The sequence below is a fragment of the Oryzias latipes genome, chromosome 15, assembly GCF_053564925.1.
Source record: "Oryzias latipes strain Hd-rR chromosome 15, Olatipes_Hd-rR_3.1".
NCBI lineage: Eukaryota > Metazoa > Chordata > Actinopteri > Beloniformes > Adrianichthyidae > Oryzias > Oryzias latipes.
Window position 1 is genome coordinate 2,020,310 of NC_136251.1, and position 17,838 is coordinate 2,038,147.

The following is a 17,838-nucleotide window of genomic DNA, read 5'->3' on the forward strand; positions in this document are numbered from 1 at the left end:
TGTTGGTGTGGCTGGGTTAACTTTACATCTGTTCTGTCACCCTACCCCCCACACACACTCCATCTTGTGTGCCTCAGAGTTGGCAGGTCCTGGTCGAAGGCCCAGTCCGCCTCAGCTGGAGCTGAGGATGGTTCAGAGTAAAGCCGACATAGAAGACCCCGCCATAGTCACGGAGGCCACAATTATATCCTAACATTTCCCAATTTCCCCAACCCCCTTATATCTGTCACATCTGCTTAACTGTAAATCACAACTGCCATCATATGATGTGAACAACTCCTCAGTCAGAGTAGTAACCCCCCTTCCATCCTAATACTCCTAATCCTTTAAGTCCTCAGTGTCTTTTACTAAAGCTCTGCCCCATGACTCCACATTGGGGTTAATTGTTAATTTGACCCTAATACTGAGCCACAGACAGACTGGTAGTTTGGTCTGCTTGAACTGAGACTACCAGATCAAAAGGAGTTTTGATCTATTGTAGCATTTGATAACCCCCTCCCTCAAACTATGGAAAGATTATCCAGATTCAGGATTCTTCCAGATTTCTGTCTCTTACTCCTCGATCTGGTCTCGGATAAGCTGATATATTAAAAACACACAGCTTAGATGTAATTTGGCAAGTGAATATAACGAAAGATAATGTACTCACTATTTTTATTTATTAAAAAAAAATCACAATTACAATAGGAAGTGCCTCAGGAGAATTAAGGGTTTTCTGATATTTTGTATTCATAATATTAGCTTATCCTTCCATCTTCAGCAGTGATTAAACTCTGTTTATCTTTGGCTCTCCCACCATTTTGATCCCCTAGTTTTACAACGTTGTTTTAATGGTGACCACGTCTAACCCCCTGACTCCATCCTGAAAAAAATGCACACTGTATAGTTGATGTATAGATGTTGTACTATAGGTGTATTGGACCCTCTGTATCATATCTTCTCTTTGATGTGTCTGTTAGACCATAATGCTGCTGCTGTCCTGTAGGCCACACACACACTTCAGTGTGTGCTGGGGTGGGCTGGTGGCTGTGTGCATCAGTGGCTGACATCCCCTTCACTTGTTAGTAGGGATGCACAATAATATCAGCACAATATCTGTATTGGTAGATAATTACAAAGACGTGTCTGCATCAGCTGATATGGGCATTTCCACAAAAAGTCTTTCCGATAAAGTCCTGCTTTGATGGCTGCGATGGCCCTGAACGCATCACTGCGCTTAAAACAAACTTCAGGCGGGGGGGTTGACATTTCAGAGATGGACAAGAAAACTGGCTGTTTGTGAGGAAGCAGTAGAGAGAGACGACTATGTTGATTCAATCTTAGAAATGCGTTCATTCTCACTAAGGAGAAACCTGCTGTCACTTCTTTACTCTCAAAAGCCAACATTTTTGAAATCTTACTTAAAAGTTAGAAAGTACTGGAACAATGGATATTGACAAAAACAGGAAGACGGGGAACCTGAGCTTCTGAGGCTCCTGAACCACTAAGTCTGACTGCTGTAGCTCTAAGTTTAGTGAACGTTTTTATAGATGTGTGTTGCATGTCACACTCTGCTGTTCCCACTAAAATGCTTGAAACCAGCTTAAAGAGTCTAGGGGCACCAACCAAAGCCCTAAAGTCTGTCACTGTCCAGAGTCCAGTTCGTGTCATTTTTGATGCAACAGCATTTTGCTAAAGTGAAAAACTCACAGAGCAAAGAATCCCAGAATCTGTTCTTTCTTTCAAACAAAGTCCTGGTCTGTGATTAGTGCATCAGATAGAATATCTAACTTTTGGGTATGTCACATAGATCCCAGCTTTCGTAAAGTGACAGATATGATCCAGCTGTGCCGTTCTGCCCACTAGAGAGTTCTTCACTGAAACTTAATTTTAATATCATGAACTGTTTAGGAAGAATTTCTTTACTTTTGTTTACCTTTATTTGCCCAGGAAATATCCCACTGACATTAAGAATCTCCTGGCTAGGATGAAACAATAAATTACATTTACAATAAAAATGTAAACATTTTAAACATAAAATAAATAAAAATGACAGCTTATGTGAAACAAGTACAGTTAAAAATGACCTTCCACAGTTAAAAATCTGTGGAGGAATGAGTTTTAGATGCAGAGATGGGGTGTCCCTCCTTAGCTGATGGAGGGCATCCTCACAGGGTTTGCTATGGTGAAGTGCCAAGATTTCCAAATTACACTGGATCCAAACCAGTGTGAAAAAATATCTTATGGATAAATTCAGTGTTTTCCATGTTTACCCTAGATCTTATTAATGTGGGATTTCAGTATTCAACGGTGTACTTCTAGTACTTCTCTATTTATTTAAATGATCTTTACTGCTGGTATTTATTCCTTTTTTAAATCAGAGTCCTTAATGTTTTGATATAAATCCCAATTTCTTTTAAATAACATGCAATTGTTGCCAGTGGTCACTGACAAATCGTCCACTTAATGCTAGCAGTAAAAATGCACAAAAACCTTTTTTTTCCCGAATTTAAGCACAAACTCTTGGGTAAAGGAGGGACAGCTGTAGCTCAGCAGACTTCTGGTCTGTTTTGGTAAACTTGCAAAATCATTGTTAACTCTGCTGGAAACAAAGCTGCTTTTGTCAGATAAGTGGTCAACTTTTGGTTTGGGTTAAACTCTTTACAAATGACTCCAGAGAGGGTTCCACAGCAGTTTGAGCTCGTTTATCTGAAGTGTGTCTAGTACTCTCATGAAGGAGATCCCTACATCTCTGATGTGTTTCAGGGTTTGTGTGTTGGTGCTTCTGTCTTATTCTTATTGAGGTCCTTTCTCTCACCATCTTTGACCCTGTGAGCACAGCAGGAGGCATTGATAGGACTTTTAACAGCCATAATTACGTAGATTGTGATTTCCAGTCACAAGATGTGTGGTGAGGTTAGGTTATGGTTAAGGTTAGATATACTGGCTTGTTGGTTTTGACTTTGCTCCGTCAATCTTGACTGATCATACTTGATTCAGGGAATAAGCAGCAGGAGAGCTGGAACACATGCAAGGTGGTAGATGCTGAGGACAAGAATTAAGCAGCTCTGATTTTAGACCATGAAACATTTACAGCAACAGAACACTTAGTGACAAATAACTCAAATTTGTGTTTTATTGACATAAAGCACTTTATGTTTCCAACCACAACAACTATATTATCATAATCATAACTGCAAATTTACAGTTTTCAATAAAGTACATTTGATCAATATGTTGAAACATGTTTGATATTCAACTATGTTTGTTAGGAGTCATTTGTTAAGAAAATAAACTCACGTTAAGTAGTCTTTTGCTTAGTTTGTGCTTAGATCAAAGCAGAAATACTTTCAAAATGATTGTGACTAATCAGAAAAATGTTAAATTCATAATTTGACAACCAAAATAATCTCTAATTGCAGTCCTAGAGTCTCTAAGTTTGGATCTAGTTTCATTTCATGCAAATGGAATTTCCAGTGGACTTAAATCCACCGCAGACCTGGATTCCTCTGACGGTCCTCTTGGTTCTGCAGGTGTGAAAGCTAACTTAGACTCTGGTTTGGACTCAACAGAACTATTGTCATCTTGAGAATGAGGGTTCTGCACTCTGGTACAGTTCACTTCAGTGTGAACGCTGAGACATTCCAAAGAGAGGAGGAGAACAATCGTGGTGTGATTTAGAAGAAATGGGAACCATTTCCAAGTTTGGAAACATCTGCAGCATAAGGGTGATGTGATGCTTCTTTGCGTTTATAGGGAGGATAGTCAGAGGACATGCTCCTTTCCCTCTTCCAACTTTTTCCTGTCCTGCTCCAAGCTAGTTTTGGACTATATTACCCCCAAATGAGCAGCTCTTGGAACTGAAAGATTTACAAGGTGGTTCTGTTTGCCTCAGTCTTTGGTTCTCTCCAGACAGCAACTGTGTGCGAAAGCAAACCAAACCGGATGAAGAGGATGTTTTTGTTAACATTTCAGCAGAATGATTGTGATTAAAGATTTTGCTCTTGAGTGATTTCATCTCCTCATTCACCAATGATGATCTTGGTTGCTATTTAATGAGACCCTGCCATCCCATGTGTCCTTTCACACACCCCTTCCTCAAAACACTCCTGCCTCCATCCTCAACTTCATGGAACTGCTAAGTCCTCCCCTTCCGGGTCATGGTTGAAACCCCGCCTCCCTGTTTTTGTTTTCTGTCTTAGTGGCCAAAACAAACGAGGAAATGTAACAATCATTGTTTGGTAACTGTAGTGCTTTGTTTTTGGAGCATTTGATGTATTTTTTAACACGTTTAAGAAAGGATTGTAGTGTACAAATACACATTTATAAAATATAAGTGTCTATATATCTATATATATATATATGAAATGTATGTTCAAATGCAATAAAAAGACAAGAGATATGAAAATTGTGTTGCTTACTACTTCTATTTGAGTTTTATTTTATTTATTTTTTAAATAATTAATTTTGAAATCATCGCCTCCTTCCGTAACCTTTCTGTATTTTGTTCCGTAAACAACGTTGTAGCTTCTAAACACAAAGGCTTGTTCAAATATTTTAGACAATAATAACACAAGAGTTTCAGATATTGCGTTTTTTTATCTTAAATTAGTCGAGGGACCATTCTTGTCTTGCGCAGACTGTTGTTGTCTAACGAAGATGTGAAAAAAAAACAGCAAACAACAATGACAAAAATGAAAGATAAACCTAGAAGAAAACACGCCATGAACATCCACCTCCTTTTTATGCTCTCTGACACAAACCAGTGTTGTCAGAACCTATGCTCGCTCCTGCAACTGCAATACAAATTCTGGCTGGGATAACTACCATGGCACCACCCAGCAGAACACCTGTCAGCAAAGCCTTCATCACATCCTGAAGACCTGTGACCAGAACCTTCATTAGGTATGTTTTTATCTTTCCATCATGACAACATTACGCAACATTCACAATATATTTGCTACATGTTTTGCTGACGTGTCAGTTTATAATTTTTACAACTGTCATTTAGAAATATCTTAATCAGTGAAGTTGGACGCTTACAACGTGGTGATAGAGTTAATACGTAAAACAATAACATTAAAATGGATTGAAGACATTCAAAAAGTATACATAAACTGACACTTAAAGACCCACCAAAATAAAAAGTATTTTTTTTTAAAAAGTGTAACTTTTTCCTTATGGAGGACATGTATATATTTATATATATGTATTTGTATATATTTATATATAGGTATATATATGTGCATATACATATATATATTCGTATATGTATATATATGTATATACATATATGTCTTAAAAAAAACGCCCCTCTCACCCTCCGCGGGTGGTTTCTCCTCCAACCTCGGTTCATCTACCAGAGGCCTGGGAGCTTGAGGATCCTGCAGTATCTTAGCTGTTCCTAGCACTGCGCTTTTCTGGACTGAGGGGTCTGACGTCTTTCCAGGTATCTGTTGTAGCCACTCCTCCAGCTTGGGGGTTACTGCCCCGAGTGCTCCAATTACCACAGGCACCACTGTCACCTTCACTTTCCTTCACTACCACCTTCGGAGGTGTTTCCCATTTTGACCTTGGGGTTTCCAGTTCATATTCTGTTCCTGTATATTATTCCAGCCACTTGATTGTGGCGCTCCATGTATGCTTTCCCTGCCAGTCTCTTACACCCTGCAGTTATGTGCTGGATTGCACAGCCTACACCTTGGGTCTTGTCTGGTGTGGTAGATCTACACCTTGGGTCTTGTCTGGTGTGGTAGATCTGAGCCTCTATTGCGCTGGTGCTCAGGGCTTGTTCCTGAGCTGCCAGGATGAGCGCTTCGGTACTGTCCTGTAGGCCAGCCCTTTCTAGCCATTGGTAGGACTTCTTGATATCAGCCACTTCAGTTATGGTCCGGTGGTACATCCCATGCAGGGGTTTGTCCTCCCATGAGGATCTGTCCTCCAGCACTGTATCCTCTGCTCTCCATTGTCTGAGACATTCACTGAGCACACTGTCAGTTGGGGCCTTGAGCTATGTACTCATGGATTTTGGATGTTTCATCCTGGATAGTGGCTTCTACGCTCACTAGTCCTCGGCCTCCTTCCTTGCGGCTAGCATACAGTCTCAGGGTGCTGGATTTGGCATGGAACCCTCCATGCATGGTGAGGAGCTTTGGTGTTTTAACATTCGTGGTCTGTATCTCTTCCTTTGGCCATCTTATTATTCCCGCAAGGGTATCTGATAACTGGCAGTGCGTAGCTGTTTATTGCCCGGGTCTTATTTTTGCCATTGAGCTGGCTTCTCAGGACTTGCCTTACTCGTTGGAGGTATTTAGCTGTTGCAGCTTTCCTTGTTGCCTGCTCTAGGTTGCCATTTGCCTGTGGAATTCCAAGATACTTGTAACTGTCCTCGATGTCTGCTATTGTTCCTTCTGGGAGTGACCCCCATCCTGTGTGGACTACCTTGCCTCTCTTTGTCACCATCCGGCTGCATTTCTCGAGCCCGAATGACATCCCAATGTCAGTACCGTAGATCCTGGTGGTGTGGATCAGGGAGTCAATGTCACACTAACTCTTAGCATATAGCTTGATGTCATCCATGTAGAGGAGGTGACACACACACACACAACTGAAAATATGCTTTGCACACTCTTGGCATTCTCTGGATGAGCTTCTAGAGGTAGTCACCTGAAATGTTTTTCACTTCACAGGTGTGCCCCGTCATGTTTAATAAGTGGGATTCCTTGCCTTATAAATGAGGTTGGGACCATCAGTTGTGTCTGTATGTAGGTGATCTGCTATGTAAAATAATACAACTATTAGCTGTCAGGAACCAAAAACTTTGGATACTTAACACATAAACTTAAAAAAAGAAAGGTCCACGCCCTATCTTTGGGGTCCATATGACCCAACCATAGACAGAAAAAAAAAAAGTTCCAGGCCCTGTATTTGGGGTGCATATGACCCCACCATAAAATGGAAAAAACCAAAAGTTTTAATGCCTTTTCTTTGGGGTCTATATGACCCCACAATAAACAAAGAAAAAAAAAACACACCCCGTCTTTGAGATCCAAATGACCCCCACCATAAACTGAAAAACAAAAAGGTTCTACGCCATATCTTTGGGTCCATATGACCCCATCATAAAATGAAAAACCAAAAGGTTCAACGCCCTGTCCAAGACTTCAAACAGAGGTATGGTTTCACTCACATAACCTTGAGCCCCATTACCCACAGTCCAATGGGGCTGCGGAGAGGGCTGTTCAAACTGCAATGTACATTTTAAAACGGCCAGATCCTTGCTAAGCACCAATGACTTACCCCTTTACTCCGATTGCAGCGACTAGTGCCAGTCCAACACAGCTCATTACTGGTAGACAAATCCAAACCACAGTCCCTGTGTTGGAAAAGACTTTACTGCCAAGTCCAATCAATCCAGATCATGTCCACCAGAGGGACAAAACAGCCAAAGATTCCTACCAATTCTTCTACAAACGCAGACATTCAGCCCAACCACTTTCAGAACTTGACTCAGGTCAAGATGTTAGAGTGAAGCTCGATGGGGAGAAAGGATAGACAACTCCTGCTAAGGTCATCAGCAAGTCAGAGGGGCCGAAATCTTACATCGTAGAGATGGACGATGGAAACGTAGTAGCTCGTCGGAACAGACGCCATCTCCAGGCCATTCCAGGGACAGAAAACTTGAGTTTTGCATGAAAAAACAAATGTTTGCTTTATATTGTTACTGTGCATGGGAAAAAAGGAATTTACATATTTAAAAACAAAAAAAAAAACTTTGTTATTGCTGAGATGGTAAAAAATGTTTTATTTTTCTAAGAGGGGAGACGTTGAGAGAATGACCTCCTGTACTTTCCGGACCTGTGGAGGACTGACCACTAGGGGTCAGACGTTAAATGTGTTTCAGAAGAAATTTCTGTTCCTGCTACACAAGTGTTAAACTGCTGTTAACATTAAGAGCAGTTGTGAACAATGGATCTCGTCTCTTCACCTATAACAGGACTTCTTCCAACAATCCAACAACAGTTTTATGACCATAAATGCATTTTCCAGCACGATAGAGCACCGTGCCATAAAGCAAAAGTGAAAACTAAGTGGCTGGGAGACCAAAACGTTAAAATTTTAGGTCCATGCCCAGGAAACTCCCCAGGTCTTAATCCCATTAAGAACTTGTGGTCAATCCTCAACAGGCGGGTGGACCAACAAACAGAAACCCAGTAGTTCTGACAAACTCCAAGAAGTGATTATGAAAGAATGGGTTGCTATTTGGCCCCAGAAGTTGCTTGAGATCATGCCCAGTCGAATTGCAGAGGTCCTGAAAAAGAAGGGCCAACACTGCAAATACTGACTCTTTGCATAAATGTCATGTAACTGACGTTAAATGGCTTTAAAAGATATGAAGTGCTTGTAGTTATATTTCAGTACATCACAGAAACAACTGAAATAAAGATCTAAAAGCAGTTTAGCAGAAAACTTTGTGAAAACTAATATTTGTGTCATTCTTAAAACCTTTGGCCATGACTGTATAAAACAGGGGTGGGCAAACTACGGCCGGATCCGGCCCGCCTCCATGTTTGGTCCGGCCCACTGAACAATAACAGAGACCCATGTTTTTTATTTTTATCTGGCAACACGATCAAGACCCAAATAGAACGTGACATTTTATTCCCTCCTTCTGCAGTCTGTGCTCCAACCTGAAACCCTCTAAAAATCCCTGTCAAACAGAACAGAAGACAGTCTTCCCTTTCTAAGTCGCAGTTCATCTTTCCCGGTTTAGCTCGTTCTTTTAGAGCGAATATGGAAGCGATTCTGCAGCATAATTAAAAATAAAAGTCAAAACCAGAAATGCTTTTTCATTTTCAAAATCAAGCTGCATTTTTTGAATCAAAATTAAAATGAAAAAGCAATCCACCAAAATGCTTTTTCATTTTCTTCTTCAACACTGCTTTTTCTGTCACTTAATTAAAATGATAAAGAAAATGGTATTTGACATTTCCTTTTCAAAAAGTTCTCTGGTAAATGTGTAGCAAAATTCATTTAGAAATGTCTAATTTGACAATTAAAATGGATTAACAGAAATGCTTTTTCATTTTCAAAATGTAACTGCATCAAATGACTCAAATTAAAATGAAAAATCAATACTTCAAAATGCTTTTCCTTTTCTACCTAAAAACCGTTTATTCTGTGTCATATTAAAATGAAAATGCAAAGAGGGGATTGCATTTACATTTTCACATCTACCCTGCAAAAAGTGTCTCATAATTCAATTCCACTTAGCATTTCCAGAGGGGAGGCGGGGCGATGACATCAGTGCTATCTCCGTGTGTCCGGCTGCTAACAGACAAAGACATGCTAGGAGCAGTGTAGCTTTGTGATGGTTGTGAACTTATGATTGTACACAGCTTCTCAGGACTATGATAGCAGCATTTCTTTAGATCAGTGTTTTTCAACCTTTTTTGAGCCACGGCACACTTTAACCTTGACAAAGACCCCGCGGCACACCGGCATCCAAAAAAAACAACCTCAAGTCTGTATTGATCGACAGCCCCCCCCGCCCCCCGCAATCTCACATGCATTTTTGTGATAATTGTGGCAGAAAAACCAGGAAGCTGCAGTTAAAGGGGCGGGACTTTGCCGCAAACAGCTTTAGCTGCAGCCAAATCGCTGTACTGTCATTCTTATCAAAATGTCTTTAATAGAATCAAATAAACACAAAGAAAAAAGTATTTTAAGATCTTTCATATTCCTAACTTCTCAGTGTTTTAGCAGGGCCTGTTTGGATGAACAAAGAGCTGATATCCTGGAGATGGGAAATGTTTTTAGATCAGTTAATGAGGGCAATTTCCCGCGGCACGCACACTGGTCGAAAAACACTGCTTTAGATCTTCAGAAATCTGAGATGATTAGATCTTCAGATCTAATTGCTTTGTAGGTTTGAGAATTTAAACAAGAGAAAGTGTGAAAATGTTCATGTCTGTCTGAGAAAAGTGTAGAAAGTGACAGTGAGGAGTTTTACTGCCAAAACGTCTGTAATCATTCTCCGTGGATTTCACAGATCACGGTTATTTTTAAATCCCAATAATTGAGGGACCTCTGTACTGGTGAAAAGGTAACTCAGATATATGCGTAGCTGCAGCAGAAGACATAGAAATGTGCTTCTTACTGGATGAGAAACAGACGTGCTGGACTCAGTTTTAGCACAAACTGTGAGACGTGAGGAGCTGCAGCTCTAAGTCTTTATTAGAATTATGACGGAAGAAGATCCACTATTTATTACTTTCTCTTTTTAATATATCAGTATATTTTTTCTGACTTTTTGTCTTTGAAAAATCACAGTTATTTGGTCATTTTTTCAAATTTCATAAATAGTGTCATTTATTTTATTAAAGGATCAGAAATTAATACAACTTTATTATAGGGCTTTCCAATAAAAGAAAGATAAAAGAAGTTGAAAAAATTAGAGTTATTGTGGCCTCACAAGAAAAAGTTTGGGGACTCCGCTCTAGCATCCATGTGGTTGTTTTTCATTCTTATGATCATTTAAACACCACACGAACGCAGCCTTTCTCTAAGTTTTACACGAGGAACATCAAGCCGTTGGTGCAATTGGCTAAAAACTCTAAAAAATATAACTTTTATCCTAAAGGTTTTCATCCAGATTCCATCTTATTTCTTTCTCACTCCACTCATCTGCTCCTATCCGGCCCCTTTATCTCATTTTAGAACCTATGTGGCCCGCGAGTGGTGCTGTACAGTCAATGGTTCTCATATACAGTTATTGATTTATACTTTACATTCACATTTTGAATTTTAATGTATTATAAGCTTTTCGAATTAGATTTTTTTAAGATTTACATTTGAAATAAAGCATTTAGCCAAACTGTATTAACCTTTAATATTTATTAACATTTAGATTTAAAACCAAACAGTCTCATTTGGTTTACATTTACAAAAGAACATTTTATTTTACATTTAAAATTGATATCAATGAGGTTTTAACAACATACTTTTTTGTTTCTACATTCTTACTCAAATCATGTGATAACATTTTTAGAAAAGTTGGTTAAATCTGATCTTTGGTGTCCCATTCAGCTCCGTGGTTTTCTTTGTGTCATCTCGCCTCCTGAATCTGTTTTTTCCACGTTAGAGCGAGTTTTCCACAGTTTGGCGGACGTTTCTGCTGCTCCTGTGAAAACGACACGTCTCATCAACGAGCTGAATCGAACTGGGTAGAATTGTCCTTTGCAGGCTTCCGTGGATAAGCTGCTGTTTTGTTGATGTTTTCCTGATCAGCTGACAACCTCCTCACGATCAAATCTCGCACCGAAGCCGCGTGACACCGTCCATTCCCTCACGTGCAGGCAAACAGAGCGTGTTTTTTACGCGCTGTCTGTCTTCTGACGTGAATCCGGTAAGCAGCCGGGTTAGCAGGAAGCGAACAGGCTAACGCCATCAGCCGCCCGATGCTAGGAGACGCCATGGAGGGTATTCTGTACAAGTGGACCAACTACATGACAGGTAAGACCGTTGACCCTCTGTGGGACTCAGCAGCAGCTCAGTTAAGAATCACGAAGATGAGTGAAATACAAGAAACAATAAGAAAAGGCGCGCAGCTGCTTTAGAACATTTCCAGGTAAGGATGGATAAGGTGGCACTGCAGATGATGACGCACTCAGAGATGCTGTGACGTGCAGGTAGAGGGGGCAGGTGCAGCACCTTCAGCCTCAGACAGACTGATGTGAAAGGCTCGTTATGCTGGTGATTATCAGAAGCTGCAGACACAAACAAGCAGGGGGGTATTCCAGGAAGCATGTAAACTCCCCTGACTTTAAGCCTGAACTCTGGCTGAAATCCGCCTGAACTTGCTTACTCTGGGTATGTCGGTTCCAAAAGACCGGATATGAGTTAGCGTAATTACGCTCCACTTGGTAACCCTGGGTTAATGCTCGTGCACAGCAGGTACATAAAGACATTCTCAATGGATCGCCGATTTCTAGAGTCACCATGGAAACGCGTGGAGAAAAAAAGAAAACGCTATACTTCGTTGAGACGGAGTCTGAGATTTAAATGACGACGTATGAAGATTATACGTCCATCAAAAAAGTAACACGGCTGCATCATCAGCAAAAGAAAGAGTTTTTGCTTGTAGTTGAAGAACAGACAAAGTAAATGTACGAGTTTCTGATCCTGTTTCCATTTTCCTTGTGACGCATATAACTTATCCAATTTTGCCAACTTAAATGAATTACTTCTATTGGTAACAAATAATTTAGTTAAATTTAATCAACCTAATTTCTTACTTCTATAAAACTCAATAATTGTTAATACAACTCAAATTTACATATTTATCTAACTAAATGTCATATTACTCCAATTCAATTAATATTTTTTCCATTTTAATTAATTATATTTCTTGATCTCTCATATGTCTAAGTTTGAGCCGGTAGATTATACTCATTTTTATAAAAATAAAAAGGACGGGGAAAAAATGCCCGTCGCGCCTAAATTCATTAAAGAATTTTCCGACATTGTCATTATAGAAATTAGCGGTAGGGGTGCTACATAAACTCATCATCGTCTCCCTCCCTCTCACTCATGGTGCAGAGACTTAAGCATAGTAGGACAAAAAAACTCGGTAAAACACAGCAAAACAGCTAAACAACTAAACACATTTGGTCAAAAACCCACACGTAAACCCAAATCCGTCCAGACAGGCAAAGGAAATGATATCCCACAATCCCTTGCGGTGCCGATCTAACAGCATCACCAAAGTTACACCTACTTAACTGAATTAATTTGAATGAATGTAAAATAACTGTCTGAAAACTACGTGTTATTTTTAAACTGACTTAACAAAAAAATGATTTATCTTAACTGAAGCAAATAATGAAGTTAGATCAAAATAAAAAAGTTTCTCTTTCCAACATCCATATGTGGTCTTATCACCCTCTCACGGTGGAAAAAGTATTATCTGAGCTTCTTCATCCACTAAATCATCTTCAAATGGACACGCCATGCTGCTTCACCTCTCTGAAAACAAACTAACCTTCAACTAAACCTGCTCCAGACCAGGTTATGTTCAGAGTATGAGTTGCCATGGCAACTTGACATACCCTGAAACATACCTCCATTTCTGGAACCGAAAACTGAGGTTATCAACTTCCTTAGCCTCAAACTTACCGTGGGAGCTAGCAGAACCTGCTTTCTGGAATACCCCCCTGGTTGACAATGAACCAGTCAGTAATGGCTTTTATGTTGAAATGAAACTGCATTTCATAAAAAGTTCATCTGCAAATCAACCCATCCTGACTTTTAACTACCGAACCAACCCACAAACAAAACATACACACATAAAAAAAATCTGACACAGTCTTACACACACACACAACACAAACACACATAAACATGTACAGACAGACAAAACATACACACACACACATGCAGACTTGTAAGCTTTTACACACAAACAACAGGAAAAGTTACATCATTCATTCAATCATGCTTTATAGAACTAACTCACAAACATTTACACTTAAATAAATATGCACACAATCACTCATGCAAACATTGTGTGTAACGTGTAGCAATCTTTACGTTGTTTGAATATAATTAGGGCGTCTGTGACTGTTTTGACTGTATAGAGAACTAGACAGAGTGTGACATCACCTTTAGAAGAAGCCTTAATTCCGGCTCCAACCAAATGAAATCAATTCAGTCACCATTTTTCCGTGATATGGATGTTGCCATGTTGGAACCAGACAACAGTGATTGGCCCAAGTTGGTCTGAGTCAACGTTTCTATGGAAACTACTGTTGCCAATCAGTAGTGAGCATGTTAGAAGTCCACACCTCTTCCACCGAAAGCAGCTCGGGAGAATCTGTCAATTAAACATTTGAGATGGGGGCCAGCGAGCACCACATGTCTTTCCTGAGGCATGTGATTGGTCAGTTTCGAACTTGAATAAGTTGCAATAAAGAAAAAATAACACGGAAAAAAGAGGACTATCCAGAACATGTTTACATTTTTTTACATCAGAGCAAGAATGGTTCTTCTGACCAAAAGAATGACTGGATAGCAGGTTTTGTTTCTCTATAGAAGGCTATGAGATTTTGGGTTCTTGGAGTCAGCAGGTACTTCCTGTTTGGAACGCCAGGGGGAGGGGATCGCTTAGTCCAGTTCTTTTGTAAAATCAATGGAGGTGCAGAGGTAAAGTGGTCATCCTCTGATTTGAAGGTTGCAGGTTTGGGTGCCCACATTGCTCACACAAAGTGAAGTGGTGAGCTCAGATTTGGAAGATGTAGATGGTCTCCATTACTCTTGTGGTGTTTTCTGCTTATTTGTTTCTGTGAAGGCTGGCAGCCTCGCTGGTTTGTCCTTGAAAACGGGGTCATCTCGTACTACGACAGTGAGGACGACGTCAACAAAGGCAGCAAAGGATCGATCAAGATGTCTGTGTGCGACATTAAAGGTCAGAGTGCTGAGCATCCAGTTGCTCTTTGCTGGGAAGGCCCTGCATCACCTCTGTCTGCTTGTTTTAGTTCATCCCACAGATTCCACCCGGCTGGATCTGATCATCCCTGGAGAGCAGCACTTCTACGTGCGTGCTGTGAACGCCGCTGAGCGCCAGAGGTGGCTGGTAGCGTTAGGTTCATCCAAAGCTGGAAACCTGGACAGCAAGAAACACGGAGGTGAGAAATCAAGGAGATGAGAGCTTTACATTATTTGAGCATTTTGAAATACGGATATCCAAACCTGCAGAAACCAGTTCCTTTTGGTTCAGCTGAGGATCCCTCTATCTGTTCCAGGTCCAGAATGTCTGAAAACCAAGATGTCTGAACTGCGTCTGTACTGTGACCTTCTGGTGCAACAGGTCCAGACCATCCAATCACAGAACAACACAGGAGATGAGGCCACGCCCACAAGTGAGGTCAGCACATTGCCTCTATCTTTGCAAAGCGGGAATTTACACTTTTCTTCTGTGAAACTGACTTAGAGGGAGAATCATTTGTGAAACATGTCTAAAACTGTGTGAGTGTGTGTGTGTGTGTGTGCAGGCCTCTTTGCTCAGTGCCACGTGTACAACCTTCATTCAGACTCTGGAGGAGTGCATGAGCCTGGCCAACCAGAGCCTGATGCCTGACTTGAGGCCTGCGGAGAAGGTAACTCTGTCTTAAGCCACTAGGTTTAATTCTTCGGATGGGCCTGAACCCTTTGACTGTATATTAGAACTAGACCGAGTGTGTCGCTACCCATAGGGAAAGACTAACTTTTAGTCATTATTTTGCATTTATTGGGTGGGGGTTGCCTGCCGCCCCCCGCCCCCCCGGGGTAGCTGGTAGACTTCTGTCAGTTGCCCTGGGCTGTGGTGGGCCTTGTGGGGGGGTGTACCTGGGTGCTAATTCACTTTGTACAAACACGAGTTGGGTGGTTAATTTTTTTTTTATTGTGCAAATCCCATATTATGCCTGTCTGTGTGCACTTGTCGAAGTGATTTGTGACAAAGGTCCTCTATAAATTCAAGGGGTGTAAAAATTAATCTATTAATCGATGAATCGATTTCTAGTATTTGTATTCCTAGGATCGAACCAGATCAACCTGTCTGAGGCATAATTGAATGGAAAAGACCTATACCAGGGGTGGCCAAACGTTTTTCTGGGGTCTCCGGCTTCCGCCCACCGTCCAAAAACATGCTTCATAGGTCAATTGACAACTCTAAATTGTCCATAGGTGTGAATGTTAGAGTGAATGGGTGTGTGATTGTGGCCCTGCGACAGACTGGCGACCCCTCCAGGGTGTTCCTTGGCTTCGCCCACCAGTGGCCGGGATAGGCTCCAGCAGCCCCGTGACCTCGAAAGGGACAAAAAGGGACAAAACAGAAAAAGATGAATCAATGACTGACTGTGTATGTATACACATATATATATATATATATATATATATATATATATATATATATATATATATATATATATATATATATATATATATATATATATATATATATATATATATATGGTTGGTAAGGTGCAGGACTGTCATGCAGGAAACCCGGGTTCGATTCCCAGGGCAGAACGAACAATTAAAGAAAGTGGGCTACTGGAACAAGACGGAAATGGACTAGATGTGAGAAAAAGGTTCTGTTAGAATGCTACTACTCAAGTAATCCCACCCAGAGGGGTTACATGCAGAGAATGTGGAATAAATGGATGCTTCGAAACCCACAATCAAGGCTAACTGCCAAACAACTGGTAGCCCAGTGCTCTAACATACACAAACGGCAACTCCTATCACAACTTGAGATTGAAGCGATACAATACAATGCCACGGGAGAGCCAGAACAGCAGGTCAGAGAGGAGGTTATACCACACTCCCACCCTGAGATTGGGTACACAGCCCCAGCAGCCACAATTATGCTGAGCGAGGCAGCAACTGACCTGAAAGACAAGATCATGTCTACAATGAACACTAGGCAACCCCGACACCAGCTACAACGGTTAAGTGATGTACCGCCTGAAAGTCTACTGGAAACTGTAAATGAAGCATTGAGGGCAAATTCTACCACAACCATCACAGAAACCAATGAACTGGTTTACACTTCAGCAGCAGTGATCCTTGAGATGCTTGGCTACAAGAGCAACCATGGAAGAAAACAGTACCCACCATGGAAGCAACGGTTAGAGGCCAAAATCAAGGCAACTCGGAAGGATGTGAGTAAGCTGACAGAGGCTCAAAGAGGTACAATGAGAAAGCAAGTACCTAAGAGATACAGCCAGATGCCCATACCTGAAGCACTGGAAACTGCCAAACAAAGACTCTTTGACACTTAAGGCCCGTACACACCGGGACGAATATTCGCCAGGCGTTATTCCCCAGCGTTTTTCGCCACGTTTTTTGTGTTCACACCCAGGCGATTTTTGCTGACGATGAACCGAGCGAACATGCAATTTCATTCCCTGACATTAGATGGCGCTTAATGTAAACAGAAATACTCCTGTACACAAGGGGGCGCTGCGCAACTTTACGCTTCTTAAAGTCGCTTTTCACTCAGAAGAAGAGAGCAAGTATTTACACGCTTGTCAGAATCTGATCCACACCACCATGATCTACAGTACTGACATTGAGATGTCATTTGGGCTTGAGAAATGCAGCTGGATGGTGACAAAGAGAGGCAAGGTAGTCCACACAGTAGGGGTCTCACTCCCAGAAGGAACAATAGCAGACATCGAGGACAGTTACAAGTACCTTGGAATTCCACAAATGGTAACCTGGAGCAGGCAACAAGGAAAGCTGCAACAGCTAAATACCTCCAACGAGTGGGGCAAGTCCTGAGAAGCCAGCTCAATGGCAAAAATAAGACCCAGGCAATAAACAGCTACGCACTGCCAGTTATCAGATACCCTGCAGGAATAATAAAATGGCCAAAGAAAGAGATACAAACCATGGAAGTTAAAACACGAAAGCTCCTCAACATGCATCGAGGGTTCCATCCCAAATCCAGCACCCTGAGACTGTATGCTAGCCGCAAGGAAGGAGGCAGAGGACTATTGAGCGTAGAACCCACTATCCAGGATGAAACATCCAAGATGCATGAGTACATCAAGCTCAAGGCCCCAACTGACAGTGTGCTCAGTGAATGTCTCAGGCAATGGAGAGCAGAGGATACAGTGCTGGAGGACAGATTCTCATGGGAGGACAAACCCCTGCATGTGATGTACCACCGGACCATAACTGAAGTGGCTGATATCAAGAAGTCCTATCAACGGCTTGAAAGGGCTGGCCTACAGGACAGCACCGAAACGCTCATCCTGGCAGCCCAGGAACAAGCCCTGAGCACCAGAGCAATAGAGGCTCAGATCTACCACA

General features: G+C 41.3%; 2 protein-coding genes across 6 annotated transcripts in view; both read left to right on the forward strand.

The window, feature by feature from the left end:
- Positions 1-4,387, forward strand: part of pdxkb (pyridoxal (pyridoxine, vitamin B6) kinase b) — a 70,261-nt gene extending 65,874 nt beyond the window's left edge. For both annotated transcript variants that reach the window (XM_023963059.2, XM_023963060.2), the window contains one exon: positions 78-4,387. In XM_023963059.2, coding sequence (XP_023818827.1) covers positions 78-193 — 116 coding nt within the window. In that variant the 3' untranslated portion in view covers positions 194-4,387. The remainder of the gene's footprint in view (positions 1-77) is intronic.
- A 6,752-nt stretch (positions 4,388-11,139) lies between these two features.
- plekha3 (pleckstrin homology domain containing, family A (phosphoinositide binding specific) member 3) overlaps positions 11,140-17,838 on the forward strand; it is a 35,722-nt gene continuing 29,023 nt past the window's right edge. For 3 of the 4 annotated variants that reach the window (XR_013647748.1, XR_908451.4, XM_004086624.5), the window contains exons 1-5: positions 11,140-11,493; positions 14,327-14,443; positions 14,514-14,663; positions 14,781-14,902; positions 15,030-15,134. Coding sequence is in view for 2 of the 4 variants with exons in the window: in XM_004086624.5 (XP_004086672.1) it covers positions 11,439-11,493; positions 14,327-14,443; positions 14,514-14,663; positions 14,781-14,902; positions 15,030-15,134 (549 nt within the window). In the remaining 2 variants the exon portion in view is untranslated. Of the gene's footprint in view, positions 11,609-14,326; positions 14,444-14,513; positions 14,664-14,780; positions 14,903-15,029; positions 15,135-17,838 lie in introns of all 4 variants that reach the window. The other variant, XM_078931647.1, reaches the window with a different exon arrangement.